This window comes from Cervus elaphus, chromosome 11, assembly GCF_910594005.1.
Source record: "Cervus elaphus chromosome 11, mCerEla1.1, whole genome shotgun sequence".
NCBI classification, from domain to species: domain Eukaryota; kingdom Metazoa; phylum Chordata; class Mammalia; order Artiodactyla; family Cervidae; genus Cervus; species Cervus elaphus.
In genome coordinates, this window is record NC_057825.1 from 82,350,018 (window position 1) to 82,368,999 (window position 18,982).

Genomic DNA, 18,982 nt, shown 5'->3' on the forward strand with positions numbered 1-18,982 from the left:
TCTGCCTGCAGACTTATACTCATCCTCCAGACAATTACAGTCTATTCCTTTTGCCTCAGAGGTGAGAAAACAGGCCAAGTGAAATTAGACTGTTTGCCCATGTAGTAAAAGCCAGGAGCAAAGTCAGTGGTCAGGGCTCCCAGCTCTGTCATGGTGCAATTCTACATCATCTAGTTGTTACTATTAGTCTTGTCTTCCCCAAAGAGATTTGTGATGTTCCTAAGGAACATACTATATCTTGGACATCACCTCTTGAACTGCTTAAAAGACCCAGGAGAGAACTGTTAAGTGCTCAGAAAATTCATTTTTAGTTCAAAGTGAACTAAAAAACAGTATCTTCAAGGGGTGGCAGAGGATGAGATGATTAGATAGCATCACCGACTCAATGGACATGAATCAGCAAACTCCAGGAGCTAGTGGAGGATACTATACTCTTATAGAGGATCCTGCAGCCTGGTGTGCTGTAAGTCCATGGGCCCAGAGAGTCAAACTCTCTGAGCAACTAAACAACAAGGAGAAAGGGGAAGTATGTAGGAAGGTCCACAGGCTGCTAGTAGATAGTATTCCCAGCTAGGGCTGGGACTGGAGAGCATAGTAGAATCCAGAACACACGGTTTATATTTGATCCATTTCCCAAAGGCTCACGCCTGACAGAATGAAGAAACTGGGAGTTTTTTGAAGGTACAGATTTTGATTTTATTTAAACTGATTATTAGTGTATAATAGTGTAAGATACATTTCTTTAAAAGCCACCAACCCAAACCCACCACTGATGATTCAGTTAGGAAAGGTGGGAAGCCCAGGCTGATCTACATAACACAGGTGCTCTCCAGTGCAATCTGCAGTTCTCTCGGCTAAGGTCCTCTCCTCACACTAACACAGCTCCTGTCTCCAGTGACCCTTCCTACGCCTGGGCTGAACTGGCCTTCTCAGTTAACTGTGAAGGCACAGAATCAAATTTACAGATGCTTTCTGGACATTTTGATCTTGCACCTTAAATCACATCATCTGTAAAGCTCAAACAGACTCACGCTTCTTTTTATAAAAGTGAATTTTGGAAGAAAGGCTGGCTAACAGTAAGGATTAGACTCCTCTGTGCCCATGAGTTGATGCTAGGGATGCTCCTGAAGACTGGAGTGGAGACAAAGAAGGGGACTTGAATTTGCATGTTTTTCATGCAAATAACCCGACTTAGAGTCTTGGTTAAAATTTTTCCTAGTGCAGTGTCTTTAGGTGAGTCATTTATCCCCTCTAAGCCTAAGGTGACTCACGTCTTCATCATTTGTTGCCTTATTGAGGCAGACAGGGTCCCTCTGCCAGCAGGCTGAATGAGCTAAGCGACCTGAAAACCCCATAGGATGCATAGGGCAAGGTGATGTGAGCTAGAGGAGGAGGGGGAAGAAAAGGATTGAGTAGGATCAAAGAAAGAAAGGGTGAAAAGTAGAAAAGAAAGAGGCAGAATGGACAGATGGAGCCCAGGTGCCACTTCTGGGCTAGGATCAAGGCTGAGATGATGGGTGACATAGGTGGTGGGGTCCCTTTTCACTTCACAGAGAGGAGAGCTGGTCATTAGACCTGGCCTGGAGCCAGTCTTTGAGAAGGAAATCAACATTCAGACTTGACTACCCTGACTGCTACCATTTGTATGATTTTAAATCACAGAATCACTTTGAAAGCCTCTAAATCTTTAGGTCATCTCTTGATAGGAGAATCAGGCTGCTAAAGGGGCTCCCAGCCTGGCCTTGGAGCAGGTCATATCTCTACATTTTCTTAAGCCACAGAAAACTTGAACCAAGTGGTATGGTCATACTCCTCACCAGGCTTCAGCAACACAGGAGAAAAGTGGGGCTGTGAAGAGGAAAACAATACAGGTTACACCTTGCCAACCCAGGTTTCACCCTTAACCATTCAGGATGGCTTCTGGACTGGTCTCTAGACCAGTTCTAATGTGAACCAGGGTAAGAACCATTTATTATTGGTTTACAATGAGATAAAGAACTTGAACCAGGATGAAAGTCAACCACATCACTGAATACACTTTGTCACAGCAAAGACTTTCTTAATGAAGGAAGAGGGGTTGATTTACATCCTGGTACAGGCTGCAAGCGTCTTATTATGGGCTTGAATGTTGAGGAGCATTACTCTAGGCAGTAGCTGGAAAAGAAAGGAGGAAGTGAAAGGATGAAAAGATTTGGAGGATCATCTTAACAGTGTGGTTGTATAAAATGAGTAAATATTGATAAGGAGAAAGAAACTGAATAAAGGCTTTGAAGGTACAAAATAAAGTTTTTTTTTTAACATGTGAATGCCATGTTAGTAACATGGCTAAGAATTTCCTATGTTTATCTTGACTTGGAGAAGAGAACACACACAGACTTTTGAATCATACAGCTCTGACTTGAGTGTTGTGATCTCCGTCATCTGGTATGACCCTGGACATAGCACCACTCTAACAAGCTGGCTTGTGGACTTACCTGATTGACTGCATCAGGCCAGCTCTGAGTCTCAAGGCAGAATCCGGAGTGCTTGGGGTAGACTGCTCCACTCTTGCCCTTCAGCGTGCCATCCAGGAAGTTGCCCGTGTAAAACTGGACCCCAGGTTGGGTGGTGTACACTTCCAGGACCCGCCCGCTTCCAGCATGATAGACCCTAGAGATAAAGCCAGATCACGTATATGTAGGTCCAGGGTGAAAAAGCAGACAGGGAGAAGCTGGGAAGCAGCTTTGAGATGGGAGTCAGACCCAGCCATGCAGCCAGGCAGGATACGGAAGAGACAAAGATGAGAAGAGCATGGTAGGAGATTCTCGCAGCCTCTCAGAGGAGGCGTAAGTAGGTGGTTTGTTTTTTGTTTTTTAAGTAGGTGGTTTTGAAGATCTGCAGTAGCACCTTCCCACTCTGAGCTTGGCTTCCCTGGGGAAGGCAAAAGCGACTTACCCTAGTCAGATACGTTTGTGTGTGTCAGGGGAGCCAGGTTGGACAGAGGCAGTTTTAGGGCTCTGGGGGGAGACTGGAATAATTTCTCATAAGGAGTTGGAGCTCTCTGCTTGGTCTGACAAGACAACCAATTATGTCTTTTGAAAGAGAAGAGATGCTTTTCTAAGTTAAACTACCTGCTGCCCTGGGGCTAGAGCAGGCAGGGGGCTCCTTAGTCAGCTATCCCCCCAGAATAGACTGCTAGACTGTTCCCTTTTTAAAAAAAAAAAAAAGAAAAGCCTCTACAGAGGAGAGAGTACCTACTTGGTCTTATATTTGGGGCCAAAGGGATATACATAAGCCTAGGTCTCTCATAGCCTTATCAAGGTAAAACATCCCACAATGAGGTTCAGGGAAAGATGTTTAGAAAGAGAAAGGCCAGGGATTGAACAGCAAGAGCGGCGAGAGGTCTCCTCAGGTGGAGGCCGTCTGGAGAGAGACGTGAGCAGGAGGCACAGACAGAGGAACACAGCTGGGGTTGGTGCTGGGGCTGTGAGGGAGGGAAGGCTTTTGAAGTTCTTTCTGTTTCTGTTAGAGCTTCAATCATTTTCTCTGCTTTATTTAAGGTCTGTCCACTCTACAAACATGTATTGATTATGTGCTAGTGCCAAGCATGGTGTTAGGTGTCAAGGTAGAGGGAGGGATTCACAAAGATGAGATGATGTGAAGTACTTGGAATTTAGTGAGAAGGACAGTGTGGACACAGATGCCTATCAGACAGGCTGGGGCTGGTGAGCACTATACAGGAAACGTAACCTCCAGCCTTCCATGCAAGGCAGCAGAGGAGTCAAGAAAGGACGAAGGACTCGGGAAGTTCAAGGAAAGCAGAGGTGACTTTAGCAGGAGGAACTGGAGCTTCTAACAGGAAAAAATACAAAGGCCTGAGAGATGGGGCAAAGATGGGGAGAGAGGAACCAAAGAGACAGAATGCCAGGCAGGGATAAAGGCAGATAGGTCAGGGGGGAGGGGGGCACGGCGGGGGGGGGGGAGGGCGGCGGGGATGAAGTCACCCGTGGAATAAGAGCTTTGAAAAGACACTTGAGTTGTGGGAGATAGTCCCCCACAGCATAGTAACTGGCATTAATAGGGCCAGAGGAAAAGCTCCTTGAATAGGAGTTAGGATCTCTTCCCAACAGAGGCAGCAAATGAAAAGTACCTACCGTGCACAGAAACGCTTTTCTTTAGATCCCTTCAAACAGAAATTGTGGTCAAAGCCATTCACGTGGAACTCCTGCAGGTGTTTTCCAAGCTCCACTGGCTTCCTCAGGTCAAAGGCAGTTCCTTGCACTGAAGCTATTTCTCCTGGTGGGAAGAAGCAGAAAAAAAGAGTGATAAATGCCGGAATAAAATCTTTATACCCTAAAGACCCTACTGGTTCTACCCTCCCAGCCTTAATTTCAATTTGTAAAGGAGGTGGGAGTCAGATCTTACGAAGAATAAATTATTAGATTTCCTTAATTGTAAGGTGCTACTGATTGCAAGATGATAAAATTCAGAATCATTCAAGCGTGGGAAAAAGTACAGAAATCAAGGAAGCACTTAATTTTCATTAAAGGATAAGGTGGATAAAGGTTGTCCTAACTTTTGAGTCAGTTACCTTGTTGACATTTCTTGCTTTAATCCTGAGATACCCCAGGGCTCATATCCAAGCATGAGCACCTGGTACTGGCTAACCAGATGCTAACAATGGCCCTGAGACTAGTGATTTTCAAACCATTTGTTGCCATTATTAGCCAAAGTGACACTGGTAACCACTCTTCCCCAGTCACTTCCCTGATCAGTCTTTATACTTGAACTATAGGGGGAACTGTTAATAACAACACTGGGACAAATGAGTTAACCAGGACAGTCTGGGGCAAACCAGGATGTATGATCACTCTACTATTAGCCAGTTTTAGAGTCAAAGCTTTGTGTCTCTAGGAGTAACTCTTGAAGGTGTTTTAGTTGGCCACTCTACTATTAGCCAGTTTTAGAGTCAAAGCTTTGTGTCTCTAGGAGTAACTCTTGAAGGTGTTTTAGTTGGCAAGCACTGCCCGCTTGCAGTGTGTAAGCCAGATTCCTCAACCTTTAATGGGTACATTTGTTCTTATCAAGGTGAGACATTCTGAAGCCTCTTTACGATGATGTGGGTGGGAGGGACCAGTCCTGGGGAGGACACTGCAGTGTGAAGACCCTCAACTTTTAAAGCGAAAAGTACAGAAGAAATCTGGATGGAAGCCCCATCTTGGTGGTTATTACACAACAAATGATGCCCAGTCAAGAACATCCCTTTGTGGCATCATAGAACTCAAGGATGTTGGGACCAGAAGGGTTTTCAGAGCTCATCGTTTCCAAACCACTCATGTAACAGATGAGACTAAGATCCATAAAGCTTTTGATATTGTCCAAAAAACAACCCGTGATGTTAATATACACATCTCATCAATTTATTATAAGATACTTTCATATTTTAAAATCTCTGAAATCATATCATGTCATTTTAACTGGCAGAGATTTTTTTGTTTGTTTATTTCATAGTATGTAAAATAAGGGCTTCCCCAGTGGCTCAGCAGTAAAGAATCCACCCGAAATGCAGGAGACTTGGGTTCAATCCCTGGATCAGGAAGACCCCTTGGAGACAGAAAACAGCAACCCACTCCAGTATTCTTGTCTGGGAAATCCCATGGACAGGGCGGCCTGGCTACAGTCCACGGGGTTGCAAAAGAGTTGGATACAACTGAGTGACTAAATAACAACAATAATGTAAAATAATGGTGAAATGTACAATCAATGGCATTTCAGAGTTGATAAAATATGTGAAAATAGTTTACCCCATCATCTTCTCTACTAAAAGCACTGAAGGAGAAGTCTGGGCTTCAAGGGTAGAAAAGAGGAATCAGAATAATCTTGTGAGTGAATTTTCTAGAGATCCAAGGGAAAGAGTGAATTTCTCAATAGACAATCCTCTAGATAGGGCTTGCCAAAAGACTGTAACATGGATTTTACATTCTTCTGAATATTGTGCCATTTTGCTTTACCTTTCATTCTTTTCCCAACTTTCAGGTCTGTTCTTTAGATGTTAGGCCGAGCCATCTCAAACAAGGTACACAAATATTTTGACTTTAGCTCCATCAAGAAAGCTGAGGGAATGTGGGGGAAGCCTTCCCCCACAGGCATGTTCCTGGAATGTGTCAAAGCCAAAGCAACGGGCTAGGTGCCATTCACTCAGTCACTCTTTTGATTGATCAACACCTACTGTATGGCAGGCACTCTGATGGGCAGAGACGCCACACAGATGAGACATGGAACACATCTTTCTCAGCTGCTTGCAGCCTGAAGGAGGAGATGGACATATAAGCAGCTCATAACCATAGAGTGTAGAGTGCTCCAGCAGAGGCACGGCTGTAGAAAGAAGACAAGCAGTGCGAACGGGTTGGCTTAGATGTGGCAAACTGGGGAGATTTCATGGATGAAAGTTTAGCGGTTGAGCTGAGACCTGAGGTGAGATCATAGTAGGCTGAATGGGTGAAGAAGTTTGAAGAATAACTGACGTGGAGAAAAACACCTTAAGTACAAGGTGATTTGTGCGTGTTTATTGCCGGGAGCCGTTATGGGGGGTCCCGCCCGTGACGAGGTCGTGAAGAAAATACCGGGCAGGCAAGGCCGTCTAGGATAAGGGACCCCCCAGGTTGGCCTCGGCCTCTACCCTACCCTGTATCCTCCCCCCTTTTCTGCTGTTGTTCTTGTTTACCCTGTTGCGGATTCTTGTGTTGCCTGCCTAGAGCTCTCCTGCTCCTCTTTCACTGAATGAGGACCAACTTAAAAGCTAATTAAATAAATCTCCTGGACGCTGGTACCCTATGAAGGGGCCAAGGATGAAGGAAATGCTTCAATTCAAACCCTTTCGCTGGCATTCTGGCTTGTGTGATAAATGTGTGCTCTCATTGCACAAAATGCTCATGATTGTTCTAAACATCCTAAGCACAGTACGCTAACAAAAGAAACTATTAAGCATAGGCCCCTTCACGGGGTGAGAAAAGCTCCACAAATACGATAGCCACGAATGTGCCTAATAGAAAATACTTTAGATAGAGATTAGCTGGTGACTTCTTGCAGGTGGTTAACTTTTAGACTAAGAGCCTGTTTTGTGCCATATCTGCTGTTTCTGCAGTCCTTCGCATTTCTGTTCTGTAAAAATGTAATCCTATCTAGTTCCCATAGAGATGACACTTATTAGGAAGAAAATAGATTAATTATAAGAAAAACAGGGTCGGCTACTGAAGTTGCTTAAGTCACACTAGGTGCAAGCCATAAAATGTTAGCAGGCCTGAAGGCCAAATGATAAGAAAGACTCATGTGAATGAAAAAGTATGTGGGTGACATCCTGTTTCTGTTGAAGGTCAAGTTGCTGTAATGTTTTGAGATGACCTGTGTGTAAGCAATATGCACTTCCCCCAAAGATGTTGTTAAGGGTATAAAGGAGCCGTGCAAAAATAAACTTGAGACTTAGCCCCGAGCTTTGTCTCACTCTCTCATTCGCCAACGCCGTTCATCCTGAGGGTTCCCCTGGATCCTGCTGGGGCTGGACCCCGGCAAGTGGCACCTGAACAGGGACCCAAAGGTAAGTCTCTTATCGTCCAGTTTTCGGAACGGCTAGGACCCCAATCTGGGTGCCGCGGGCCCCCCTGCATAAGACAGGTAGGGTAAGGAGGGTGGGTAGGACCCCACTAGGGTGCTAAAGGCCCCCCCTACATAAGAAAGGTAGGGCAAAAAACGTGGGTAGGTTTGAGAAAAGACCCCACTAGGGCGATAAAGGCCCCCCTACATAAGAAAGGTAGGGTAAAAAGGTGGGTAGGTTCCAGCTTCTTTCTTTTCTAAGATTAACATTCTCTCCTTTTTCTTCTTCTAATTACTAACAGAAAACGGGTAACAGTGAGTCAAAAGAAAGAGAGCTTTTTATTGGAGTCATAATGCAACTCCTTAACCGCCGAGTAACTAAAGTTAAAAAGACCAGCGTTCAATCTTTTTTCACATTTGTACAGGAGCAATGTCCTTGGTTTCCAGAAGACAGCAGTTCTCCTGGGTTCCCTTACCCTACTGCTGTCCACCCGAGTGCCCTTCCCAATGGAGTCTCTTGCTTTGTCAGCACATGTGTCTCCTCGGACAATTCATTTCCGAGTGTTAGACAAGAGCCCGGTTTCGGGCCCTGGAAGGGTCCCCCTTCCTGTTACTGGTGGGGACTCTTCTTCACTGAGACTGACATCCTGACCACTCGGGGTACTCAGAGGCCAGCTTGCCTGCCAATGGACCAGACCCAGCGACCACAACTGGGACCCTTTAGTCCCTGGTCTCCTCCTGACGTGGACAACTGGCCAGAGTGCTCTGACCGGTAAGGAACAAGAGACTTTATTGACCTTTCTCCCCTTCTCTCTCTCTTTCTTCTCCTTAGCCCTTCCTATCCTTCCGTTTTTCTAGTCCCCCGGTCCTGGACGCAGGAATCTAAAAAGCCTTTAAATTTTTTATTTGTTTCAACTTTTTATAAACTAGTAAATCTTATACTGTAACATCTAATTCATGACCAAACTTAGAAAATGAAGCTAGATCTTGCACTGTGTCTGTCTAAATATGTCTTGGTGTGTCTTTGTCTCTGGATATTATTTTTTAGGTTAATTTGTAAATGAGCTCTATTTAATTGGCTTTAAAAAAAAGGTAAGCGCTTACAAATCAAATAATTCTAAATTAAACAATAAATTCCATGTTCAGGTGAACTAGAAAATATTCAGTATTAAATACCTGATATTAATGTTTGTTTGTCGACCTATCTAATATAGACATGTCTTAAAACAATTAACATCAAGTAAAATATTTTCATTGTACCTAGGTTTAATATAAGTATTATATCTGTTACAAGTTTGTCAACAAGATAATTACCTCAAATAAAGAAACTTCTAATAAATGTAAGTGAGATATGAGTTTATATATAAACTCTATTAAAAATAATTATTCTTTAGGAATATTTGTCTACAATAGTCTCTCCAGATTGGTGTAACTTAAATTTCTAAGGGTTATGCTAAATTAAGTATTGAAAGTCTATTAAATAATTAGGTCATTTCCAAATAAAATAAGATTTTGAAACATTTACTACTAAACACTGATTTCCTTTATCAGAAAAACTAAAGAAGTTTGGGACTGCTGATGAATAAAAGTAAACTGATGCAAAAACTTGAATTTGACTTTTCTTTCTGTTAAAAGAACACACTTTCTTCAGATGTTGAACTGCATTTGACAATAGATTTAAGTTTATTTACCTCTTAAATGGTCTGTTCTATATTTGCCTCCAAAATCCTATATTGTTACTTTGGCTGAGTAAATAGCTATTGTTTCACAGTGACCTGTAGTCCCATCTGACTGAATGCTCTAAACCTTTCTGTTATTTGTTGACAAAACTTCCTAAATTATTCTGATGAAGGACTTTTAGCTTCTAGTTAACTTTGGGATGCTTCAGAGGGCCCCTGAAGCATCCCAAAGAAAGATATTAAACTGTGTTTATTTGGTTGGTTAAATTACATAAAAAAGATTATCAAATGAGTAATAAATCTGCTCATGTTATAATATATGGTAAAATTACTAATACAGATATCCTATATAGAGTTCTTAACATTTTGATATGTCTTAATATTCTAATGAAAAACCTGATGACTTCACAAAAGTTAACAAAGGACTGAATGAACCAGCGAATATGCTTATAACTTTTACAGTTTCTATCTAAAAATTTACAGGTTTGAATCTTATGTTTTCCAGGAGTAGGAAAAACCTTCCTCTCAAACTAATTATAGAAAAAATTTGGTCTCTCAACAGGGAATGCCTCAGAGTCCTGAATACATTTTCCTGCTAACCTGTGTCTCCCAAACTTAACTGGGCTTACTTATCCAACTCCCCTTTATTACAGGTCATAAAATAGACAGAGAAAGATGGATCATATCAACCAATGACTCCACCCATATGTTCCCTCCCTGAAACCCTCACACCCTGGGGAAGGGAAAAAAAACTAATTAACATTTCTTTAGGCTATGAAGTCCTTCCATTGCCTGGGCCCAGAAAAATTATGCATAAACGTCGGCAGACAAACTTGGGCTTTCGTCCTACCTCCAAAAGGCTTTTGGACATTGCGGCCCTTTCTCTGTCTGTGAACCGCGTTTATACTACTAAAACTTTAGGGAAAGAACAAAAAACATTATATATTATGCTGCTTAAGTGGTTTAAAAGGTTACTAACACTATGTTGAAACATTACCATGACAAAGGACTTCTTGGTTGGCTTGACAGTGGAATGACACCCTCCTCCTACTCCTGGAATCATCCTCGATAAACAAATTGGGCCTGAACTATGAGACATATATAAAACATAAAAACTTGCTGCCAACACCAGACAACTTGAGACTCGGACCGAACATTTCACGGGGACCAGTTGTGGTCATAGTAACTATTTCTTTCGCTATAATCAGTCATACTTTATACAGTATTTTATACAGTAATTGCCTGTGTCCCACTTGCAATTTAATCTGTAACTTGTATTAATTGCCAATTTTGTGTGACTCCTGTTCAATTCAATCATAGTACCTACAACTGAAAACAAATCAAATTTCATTTACATGATAATGCCTCTCTGAATGTACTATTACTGCAAAAAAGAAAATCTTTGAAACATTTTCTAAATGTCTGCCCTCTACCACTAATTTGGAAACTTTAGCTCAACAAATTATCTGGGCTAAACCCACAAGGATGGTTTTAAAGTATTACCCACAACATCGGGTCTAGAACTGTAACTTTGGTGATTGTCTTGATAATTGTATTTGTTGTTTATCGTCACCTTTCTATAAGGTTAGGTAATACTGGCCAAACTCATTTGGTCAAGACCTTTTTTGCAGGTGTGATAAAATAAGAAAAATTGTCAAAAAGCATTTAACAGGAGGCTTCCCGTGTGCTGTTATAGATCTGTCAGGAAACCTCTGGCCCTTATTAATTCCTGAATATTCAGGAATTGAGGGGAGAGGCACGCCTTTCCCAGGGCTGAGAAATCCAGGCATTTCCTTTGTTAGTTTCTCATTATGGTGATAAGTACCCTCTTCTCTCTTTAAAAGGGATCCCCTTGTGTTCTGTAAGTCTAAAATTTTAATCTTTATCTTTGCTGAAAATAACTACAGTATATATGCCCATGCCATGTTGATTAAAACACCTTTGCTCCATCAGAGCTTTGGTCCCTGTAAAATAGCTCCAGCATAAGTTTAGATTTAGACAGATTACATGGACAGATTAGAACAATCTAGCATTCCTGATTAAATTTTACTGCCGCTGGAGCCGCCAGTGATTTCCTTAAGACTTTCTCCAACTTTATCTCTGCGAAAAATATCTTGTCTACTGTTTTCAGTTACATCGTTGTAATAGCGCTGATTCTTCTTATTATTGTTATTCTCCCTTGATTCGTCAGAACTCTTCGGCAGAACACTCAGAATCTCGCAACTGAGATCCATCTGGCTGTTTTGAAAAATAAAAAAGGGGGAGATGCCGGGAGCCGTTATGGGGGCTCCCGCCCACGACGAGGTCATGAAGAAAATACCGGGCAGGCAAGGCCGTCCGGGACCCCATCCATGACAAGGTCACGAGGAAAAAACCTGACAGGCAAGGCCGTCTAGGATAAGGGACCCCTCAGGTTGGCCTCGGCCTCTACCCCACCCTGTATCCTCTTGTTTACCCTGTTGCGGATTCTTGTGTTGCCTGCCTAGAGCTCTCCTGCTCCTCTTTCACTGAATGAGGACCAACTTAAAAGCTAATTAATAAATCTCCTGGACGCTGGTACCCTATGAAGGGGCCAAGGATGAAGGAAATGCTTCAATTCAAACCCTTTTGCTGGCATTCTGGCTTGTGTGATAAATGTGTGCTCTCATTGCACAAAATGCTCATGATTGTTCTAAACATCCTAAGCACAGTACGCTAACAAAAGAAACTATTAAGCATAGGCCCCTTCACGGGGTGAGAAAAGCTCCACAAATACGATAGCCACGAATGTGCCTAATAGAAAATACTTTAGATAGAGATTAGCTGGTGACTTCTTGCAGGTGGTTAACTTTTAGACTAAGAGCCTGTTTTGTGCCATATCTGCTGTTTCTGCAGTCCTTCGCATTTCTGTTCTTATAAAAATGTAATCCTATCTAGTTCCCATAGAGATGACACTTATTAGGAAGAAAATAGATTAATTATAAGAAAAACAGGGTCGGCTACTGAAGTTGCTTAAGTCACACCAGGTGCAAGCCATAAAATGTTAGCAGGCCTGAAGGCCAAATGATAAGAAAGACTCATGTGAATGAAAAAGTATGTGGGTGACATCCTGTTTCTGTTGAAGGTCAAGTTGCTGTAATGTTTTGAGATGACCTGTGTGTAAGCAATATGCACTTCCCCCAAAGATGTTGTTAAGGGTATAAAGGGGCCGTGCAAAAATAAACTTGAGACTTAGCCCCGAGCTTTGTCTCACTCTCTCATTTGCCGACGCCGTTCATCCTGAGGGTTCCCCTGGATCCTGCTGGGGCTGGACCCCGGCAGTTTATCATATCAGTAATAGCCGCAGAAGCAGTAGTAGTAGTAGTAGGGTAGAACCTGCCTCAGATAAGGAAAGAGATTAAGCTAAATTAGATGAAATCACTTCTCTGGGCCTGGGGTTTTTCATCAGTGCAATGGATAAATTGGACTAAATCACTGACTTTCAACCCCTACCCCATTCCTGCAGAATTTATTGTTAATATTCAGAAAGGAGCTCAATAAACAAACACACACATAAAATAAATATACATATATAGTTGACCCTTGAAAAACATGGGTTTGAAATGTGTGTTCCACTTATGTGTGGATTTTTTTCAATACTATTACAGTACCACACTGTCCTTGACTGGTTGAATACTTGGATTTGGAAGGCCAACTGTCAAGTTATGGGTGGATTTTCAACTGCATGGAGGATTAGTGCCCCTAACCTCTGCATTGTTCAAAGATCAAATGTACACAACATAAAATACATATATGTAGGGACTTCCCTGGTGGTCCAGTGCTTAAGAAACCACCTGCCAATGCAGGGCCACAACTAGAGAAAGCCTGTGTGCAGCAATGAAGACCCAGCACAACCAAAAATATACAAATAAAAATTTACAAATACAAATATGTATAAGCTAGAGTGAAGCCAGTACAGGCTCTGAGCAGCTCAGCTAGAAAACCCTAGGAACAGATAATAGCAGAGGCGTTTGCCCTCTTACCCTAGAAGTATGTCTCAGTAGTGAGAAGCCCCTGGTCCTAGGCTCTTTCCCCAAATGCAAGGAATCCTAGGTTCCTCTGCAGCAGGCCAAGCAATCTGGCCAATCTTTCTTGAGAGGGAAAGCGGAAAGGGATAGAACCTTACACAATGATACAATTTAGTCCTTTTAAAAGTTTTGTATTGTCTGAGAACTTTATAATATATTTTAGAGGTAAGTACAGACATTAGATGTTTAACATATTCTTTCAGAATGTGAGTCATTTTTCCTTTCATGTGGTCAGTTGGAGATGTTTTAGGAATTTGGTTTCGTCTGTTTTTTGAGAGACATACTATGCAAAGTGGAGCTAGAATCTTAGAGGCTAATAAAAATTAGGAACATGGATCTTACCATTAAAAAAATTAAATAGGTAAACAGAGAACTGACTTTTAGCCATTTAAAGCATTTGGTTCTGCTTCTGTGAGTTCCTAAATACTAAGTAACAGGGATGTACTGCCTTTGGGTGAAAAGAGGGTGTTCTTTTTTTAACTCAGAGCTTCTGCTCAGAAATGTATTCTTCCTGATGTGTGGAGTTCACACAGAGCTGCAAGGGTACCTGGGGTCCCAAGCACCTGAGAGGGACATGGAAGCCTGGCCAAGACCATTCTAAAGTCTCGTGTCCACGTTCAACCAAGAGAATCTTTCTCTTACCAGAGTTAGCTTTAGGAAAAGTTAAGTAGTGTTCTTGAAAACATCTTTTTTTTTTTTTGAAAACATCTTTTAAAAAGCATTTATTTCCTTTGTCTTGGTTCTACTTTTCCAAAAAAAATTCTTGAGTAGGTAATATTTACACATGTAATCAGTTTAAAAGATGACAAACGTAAAAGGTACAAAGTAATACTCTGTAGTGTAAAGAAGTTCTCTCTCTTCCATTCCCCACAGACCCAACTTCTTTCAACAGAAGCAACCACAGTCACTTGTTTCTCACGTACCTTCCAGAGATGCTACAAGAATACCCAAGTATCTAAGTGCATGTCCACAAAACACAGCCTGTATCCACCTTGATCTTTTCACTCAGTTTATCTTGGAGGCTGTTGCTAAATGTATGCCCATATTTCATTAGACAACTCCACTGCACTCGTATTTTTCTCCATTTTTCTCTGATAATCTATTTAAAATTTCTTTTGGGGCTCACAATTGCAAATTTATATATTTTCCTAGAAAATTATCCATTTCATCTATATTACTCTCATGTTTATTTGCAAAGAGTTGAGGAAAGAAATAATTTATGATCCTTTCAGTTCCATCTGTCTGTGGTTATTTGCCTATGCTCATATCTAATTCTGTGGACTGAATAGGTTATCTACTGTTATATTTATTTTATTGAGTTATTTTCCCCCTCAGTGAAGTGACTCTTGAACTTATGAGTACTACCTTTTCTGATTCTTTTCAAAATTATAATTTCTTTTATTTTTGTTAATTTTTCTTTTGTTCTCTTGGATTTATTTTTAAATTCTTTTTCAAATATCTTGTATTATATGCCTAATTCATTTAATTTCACAAGTTTTAATTAACATATAAGTAGTGCTAAATTTTTCTGAGTACTACTTTAATTATATCACACGTAGGCATTTCATTATAGATAATTATAATATTATACTATTTATTTACTATATAGTCCTATATATTATGTATACATTTCCATTATACATAATTATTTTTCTGATATCCCTAGTTCTGGGGTTTGGCTTCCTTTAAGAAAAAATTTTTTTTTACTTCCTTTTTTTTTTGGCCACACCACTCAGCATGTGGGATCTTAGTTACCTGACCAGGGATCTAACCCGCGGCTCTTGAATTGGAAGCGTGGAGTCTTAACCACTGGGCCACCAGTGAAGTCCCTTGACTTCTCTTTTGATCCAAGAATTATTAAGAGTTAAAACATTTCTAAGTCAGTATTAGCTGCATTGTATTTTGTGAAACTGCTAGAGGTTTTCTTCACGGTCTGAGATACAGTCACTTTGGGGTGAACTTTCATTGTGAACTGCATCTGTTATCATTTCCAAGTGTCTTCCTTTGTGGAATCGAATGCTTTCTGTCCTGAAATCAGTCTTTTCTGATATTCAGATTGAGACCCTCTGCTACTTGGGCTTTCGCTTGCTTGGTTTGCTTTCGAGTGCTCATGTTTTGAACCTTTCAAACCAAGTTAATCACTTGGTTTGTATATGGCATTCTGTTGGGGTTTTTTGTGTGATTTAATCTGAGACTGTTTAATAGGGGCTATTAAGATGCATGGACTTCCCAGATGGCACTGGCGGTAAAGAACCTGACTGACAGTACAGGAGACGTAAGAGACTTAGACTGGACATAAGGTCCCCCGGAGGAGGGCATGGCAACTCACTCCAGTATTCTTGCCTGGAGCATCCCATGGACTGAGGAGCCTGGTAGGGCTACAGTCCATAGGGTCACAAAGAGTTGGACATGAATGAAGCAACTCAGCACGCATGCATTAAGATGACATATGTATATTCTAAGTGTTCTTTGTCACTGTATTTTATGGTATGTGTTTATGAATTCTAGTTGCTTTGTTAAAAAAAATCTTTTACAATATGGTCTGTGTTTGTATATGCCTAATAATTTAGAAAGTTTGTGTTTTTGTTTTAGTGATTACATCTATATACAAGAAACATCAACATAATATACTCAATTCTCTGTTTCTTAGAATCTTCTGAACTCCTTCCTCCCCTTTTCTCCTCTGCTTCCTGAGTTGGGTTTCTGACACTTTCTAATGTAATTCTAATAATGGCACTTTTTTTCCCGGTAGATGGTGCTAGAGACACAATATAAAGAGCTTACTTTACAAACATCCACACTGAGTTCAGTCAAGTCCTCTAAACCTTGAGCAGTTCTGATGGCTGAACTTGTTGGATCTCTAATGTCAAATCCTGGGCAGTAGTGACCCCACCAGGGTGTAACTACTGTCCTCTGAAGTCTGGGTGACCAACCACCTCCCACACCGACTTTAAAAAAGACAACAGTTAGACTGGGAAAAAGCAGCTGTTTTCATGGGTTCAACAAGATTTTAATTTTAACCAACACATTCTGAGTGATCATTTATGTTTTGCTTTCTTTCCTAACTTTAAATGGTGTTCACAATATTTAGTTCTTTCTTAAAGCCATATATGACTCAAAATCTAACCCTTTTAAGATAATCCTAATGCAATTGCTTGGGTCAGTCAAGATTATTTACTTTTCTTGAGTTTAAAGAAAAAAGAAAGTCATGGAATTTTCATGAAGGAAGCACCCCAGGGCATCTTTCAAGTCTATTAACCTGATATTGTGCAATCTACAAATCAGTGTTTACTTTAGGTTTTCTCTCTGTAAAACAAAGCTGCTATTATTTGTTGCCCTACACATTACATGGAAATATTTGATAAATGATATGCTTGAACATTTTCAGGAAGATGGAATAAATAAATGGGCCAAATTTCAGGGAATATCTATATATAACACAAGTAGAGAATAGAGAGGGTAAGAATTTAAGAATAGCAGAGAAGTCCTGACTCAAAAATTAGACAATGGGGATAATCCTAAAATGAGATTTTTGCTAAATGAGAAGAAAAAGAGAAGGTTCCAATCGAATCTTTCCCAGCCTTGTGCCCTAACACACTCCCTCACGTACTTAGTGGTCAGGCATATGAAAACTTTAGTATTTGTCTCCCAGATTCACTATGTCTTTGGACTCTTTCTTATAACTGGAGTGAGCTTTCTGCACCCACGCCATTCTGGCAAAGTCCACTGTGTTATTTAAGAATGCTTATTCTCCAATACTGTTTCCTCTGTGAGGGAATATATCATCCACAGCTAGAACAAACCCCCTTTTTGACTTTGTTCATCCTACTTTGAACATACTTTCCCCCAAACATTCATCACATTAAGGCATAACTCTAGGATTATATCAAGCTATATATCTATGGGGTATGTGAGCCCCTAAAGTGCAGGGACTGTATGTGTCCTACTGACTTTTGTATCTTCTGAGCATTAAGCAGAGCCTTTACTTGATTGAAAACCTGATGAATGAATCAAGTAAACAGACAAAAAAACAGGGGAAACTGTGAATGCTGTAGCATCCTGTGACAAAGTCAGAATGAAAGATTTAGAAAGAACCTTAGGAATTACCTTATCTAGTCTTTTGCAGATGAGGTTGGGACCCAGACAGCTAAGGGGACTTGCCCAAGGTGACATGTCTCCATCGTGTCAGAGTCTCCAGGCCCCTACTCAGGCACTTTTCACCTCCCCTTGGATGGGCTTGGCCACAACCCCTCCCACCCTTAACCCCCAAATACTCTTGATTTTTCTAAGAATTTGGAAAATGAATGTGCAGTTCTTTTAATTTGTGTTTATCTGCATATGTGAGTTCCTGCTCTGGTGCTAAGAATAGAAGGAGATGTCAAAATAGCTCTATCAGCAACGCTGAGTGTACAGAAAATGAAGCGGAAATGAAGAGGGTGCCTTCAGAGAGGATGTCACATCACCAGACTTCGGTTTTGAAGCCACCAGAAAGGTATGGTGTCAGCAGAGAGAAGCTGTTTTCTTTTTCTTTGAAAGGCCACACTCCAAAGACAAGTGGGATCTTAGTGCCCCAACCAGGGATTGAACCTGCGTCCCCTGCATTTGAAGCGTGAAATCTTAACCACTGGACCACCAGGAAAGTCCCCAAGAAGCTGTTTTCTGATGAGGATTTCTTACTATCCTGAATAAGGGTGGGTGTGTGCTAAGGTCTAAGCAGCAATGCCTTGCAGATGCTGGGCTCTGACCCAAAGATATGGAGTTATAGCTCTGGGACAGGGGAGTGTCTTGAGGCAGTACTTCTGTTTCCCCATTTCAGGGAAAGTCTGATTGCAGGCCCAACTAAGGACCCACTTGAGGTTGCATGACCCACTTGAGGTCATGAATTCTGAGTGAGACTAGCTTTATGGTGGCAACTGTAAAGAGTATGGAGGGGTAGGACTATTTAGGGTTGGGCTTTGTTAGGACAGCACAAAGAAAAAGAGAGGGCAAGGGCATTGAGAGCATGTGGAAAGGGGTGATCCTAATAAGGGGCTTTTGATCTTAGTAGGGAGTAGGGAAGGAGGTGAGGAACAGTGGAAGGATGGTAGGATCAAGTGACTACAAGTTCTTGTGGCACTGAAGAATTACTGAAGCTGAAACAGACATCTTAAATTATGATAATAGAAGGCAGCAATAAGAGGTAGTGACAAAGTCAGGGGTATGACCCACAGACCATAGGAGTGAGTAGCTGCAAGGCTTGGAGGACAAGATCATTGCAAGAGGATGTCAAGAACCTGAAAGGTCAAGGGATCATCAATACGGATAATAAAATAATTAAGAATTATGACAAGAGTGTTGTTGGAGTGACAGTGAGCCAGGAATAAGGTCAAGTCTATAGAGTAGCTCTACAAAGAGAGCTCATGGGGGTGTCACTGTAGCAGCTACAGCTGCCTCATTCTTGCAAGAAGATAATGTGGACCTGGGCAGTGGAAACGGGACTCTCTATCATTCCAGATCTCTGTCGTAAGGCCTTAAGTCTTCCTCTATCTGCATTCCTGAGAGAGTTATAATTACCTGCTCTCTGGAAGTAAAGGAAAAACTCACCCTTCGTGAAACTCATCTGTCTTGATTCATATCTCTTCTCTCAAATGAGGGGTTCTTATAGGAACTTGGCCTTTTCCCCATGACTGCTTGTGGCACACTGCATTT

At 41.3% G+C, this 18,982-nt stretch overlaps 1 protein-coding gene and 1 long non-coding RNA gene across 2 annotated transcripts in view; one reads left to right on the forward strand and one right to left on the reverse strand.

Moving 5' to 3' along the window:
* Nucleotides 1-671: 671 nt before the first annotated feature.
* The window catches only part of GALM (galactose mutarotase), a 62,138-nt gene continuing 43,827 nt past the window's right edge, over nt 672-18,982 (reverse strand). The window contains exons 5-7 of the mRNA XM_043918205.1: nt 4,134-4,275; nt 2,475-2,649; nt 672-1,848 (exon numbers count right to left, since the gene is read on the reverse strand). Coding sequence (XP_043774140.1) covers nt 1,771-1,848; nt 2,475-2,649; nt 4,134-4,275 — 395 coding nt within the window. The 3' untranslated portion in view covers nt 672-1,770. The remainder of the gene's footprint in view (nt 1,849-2,474; nt 2,650-4,133; nt 4,276-18,982) is intronic.
* On the forward strand, nt 7,441-9,884 carry LOC122703750. Its single transcript, XR_006343594.1, has 3 exons — nt 7,441-7,573; nt 9,121-9,157; nt 9,811-9,884. It is a non-coding gene; the product is annotated as an uncharacterized LOC122703750 (long non-coding RNA).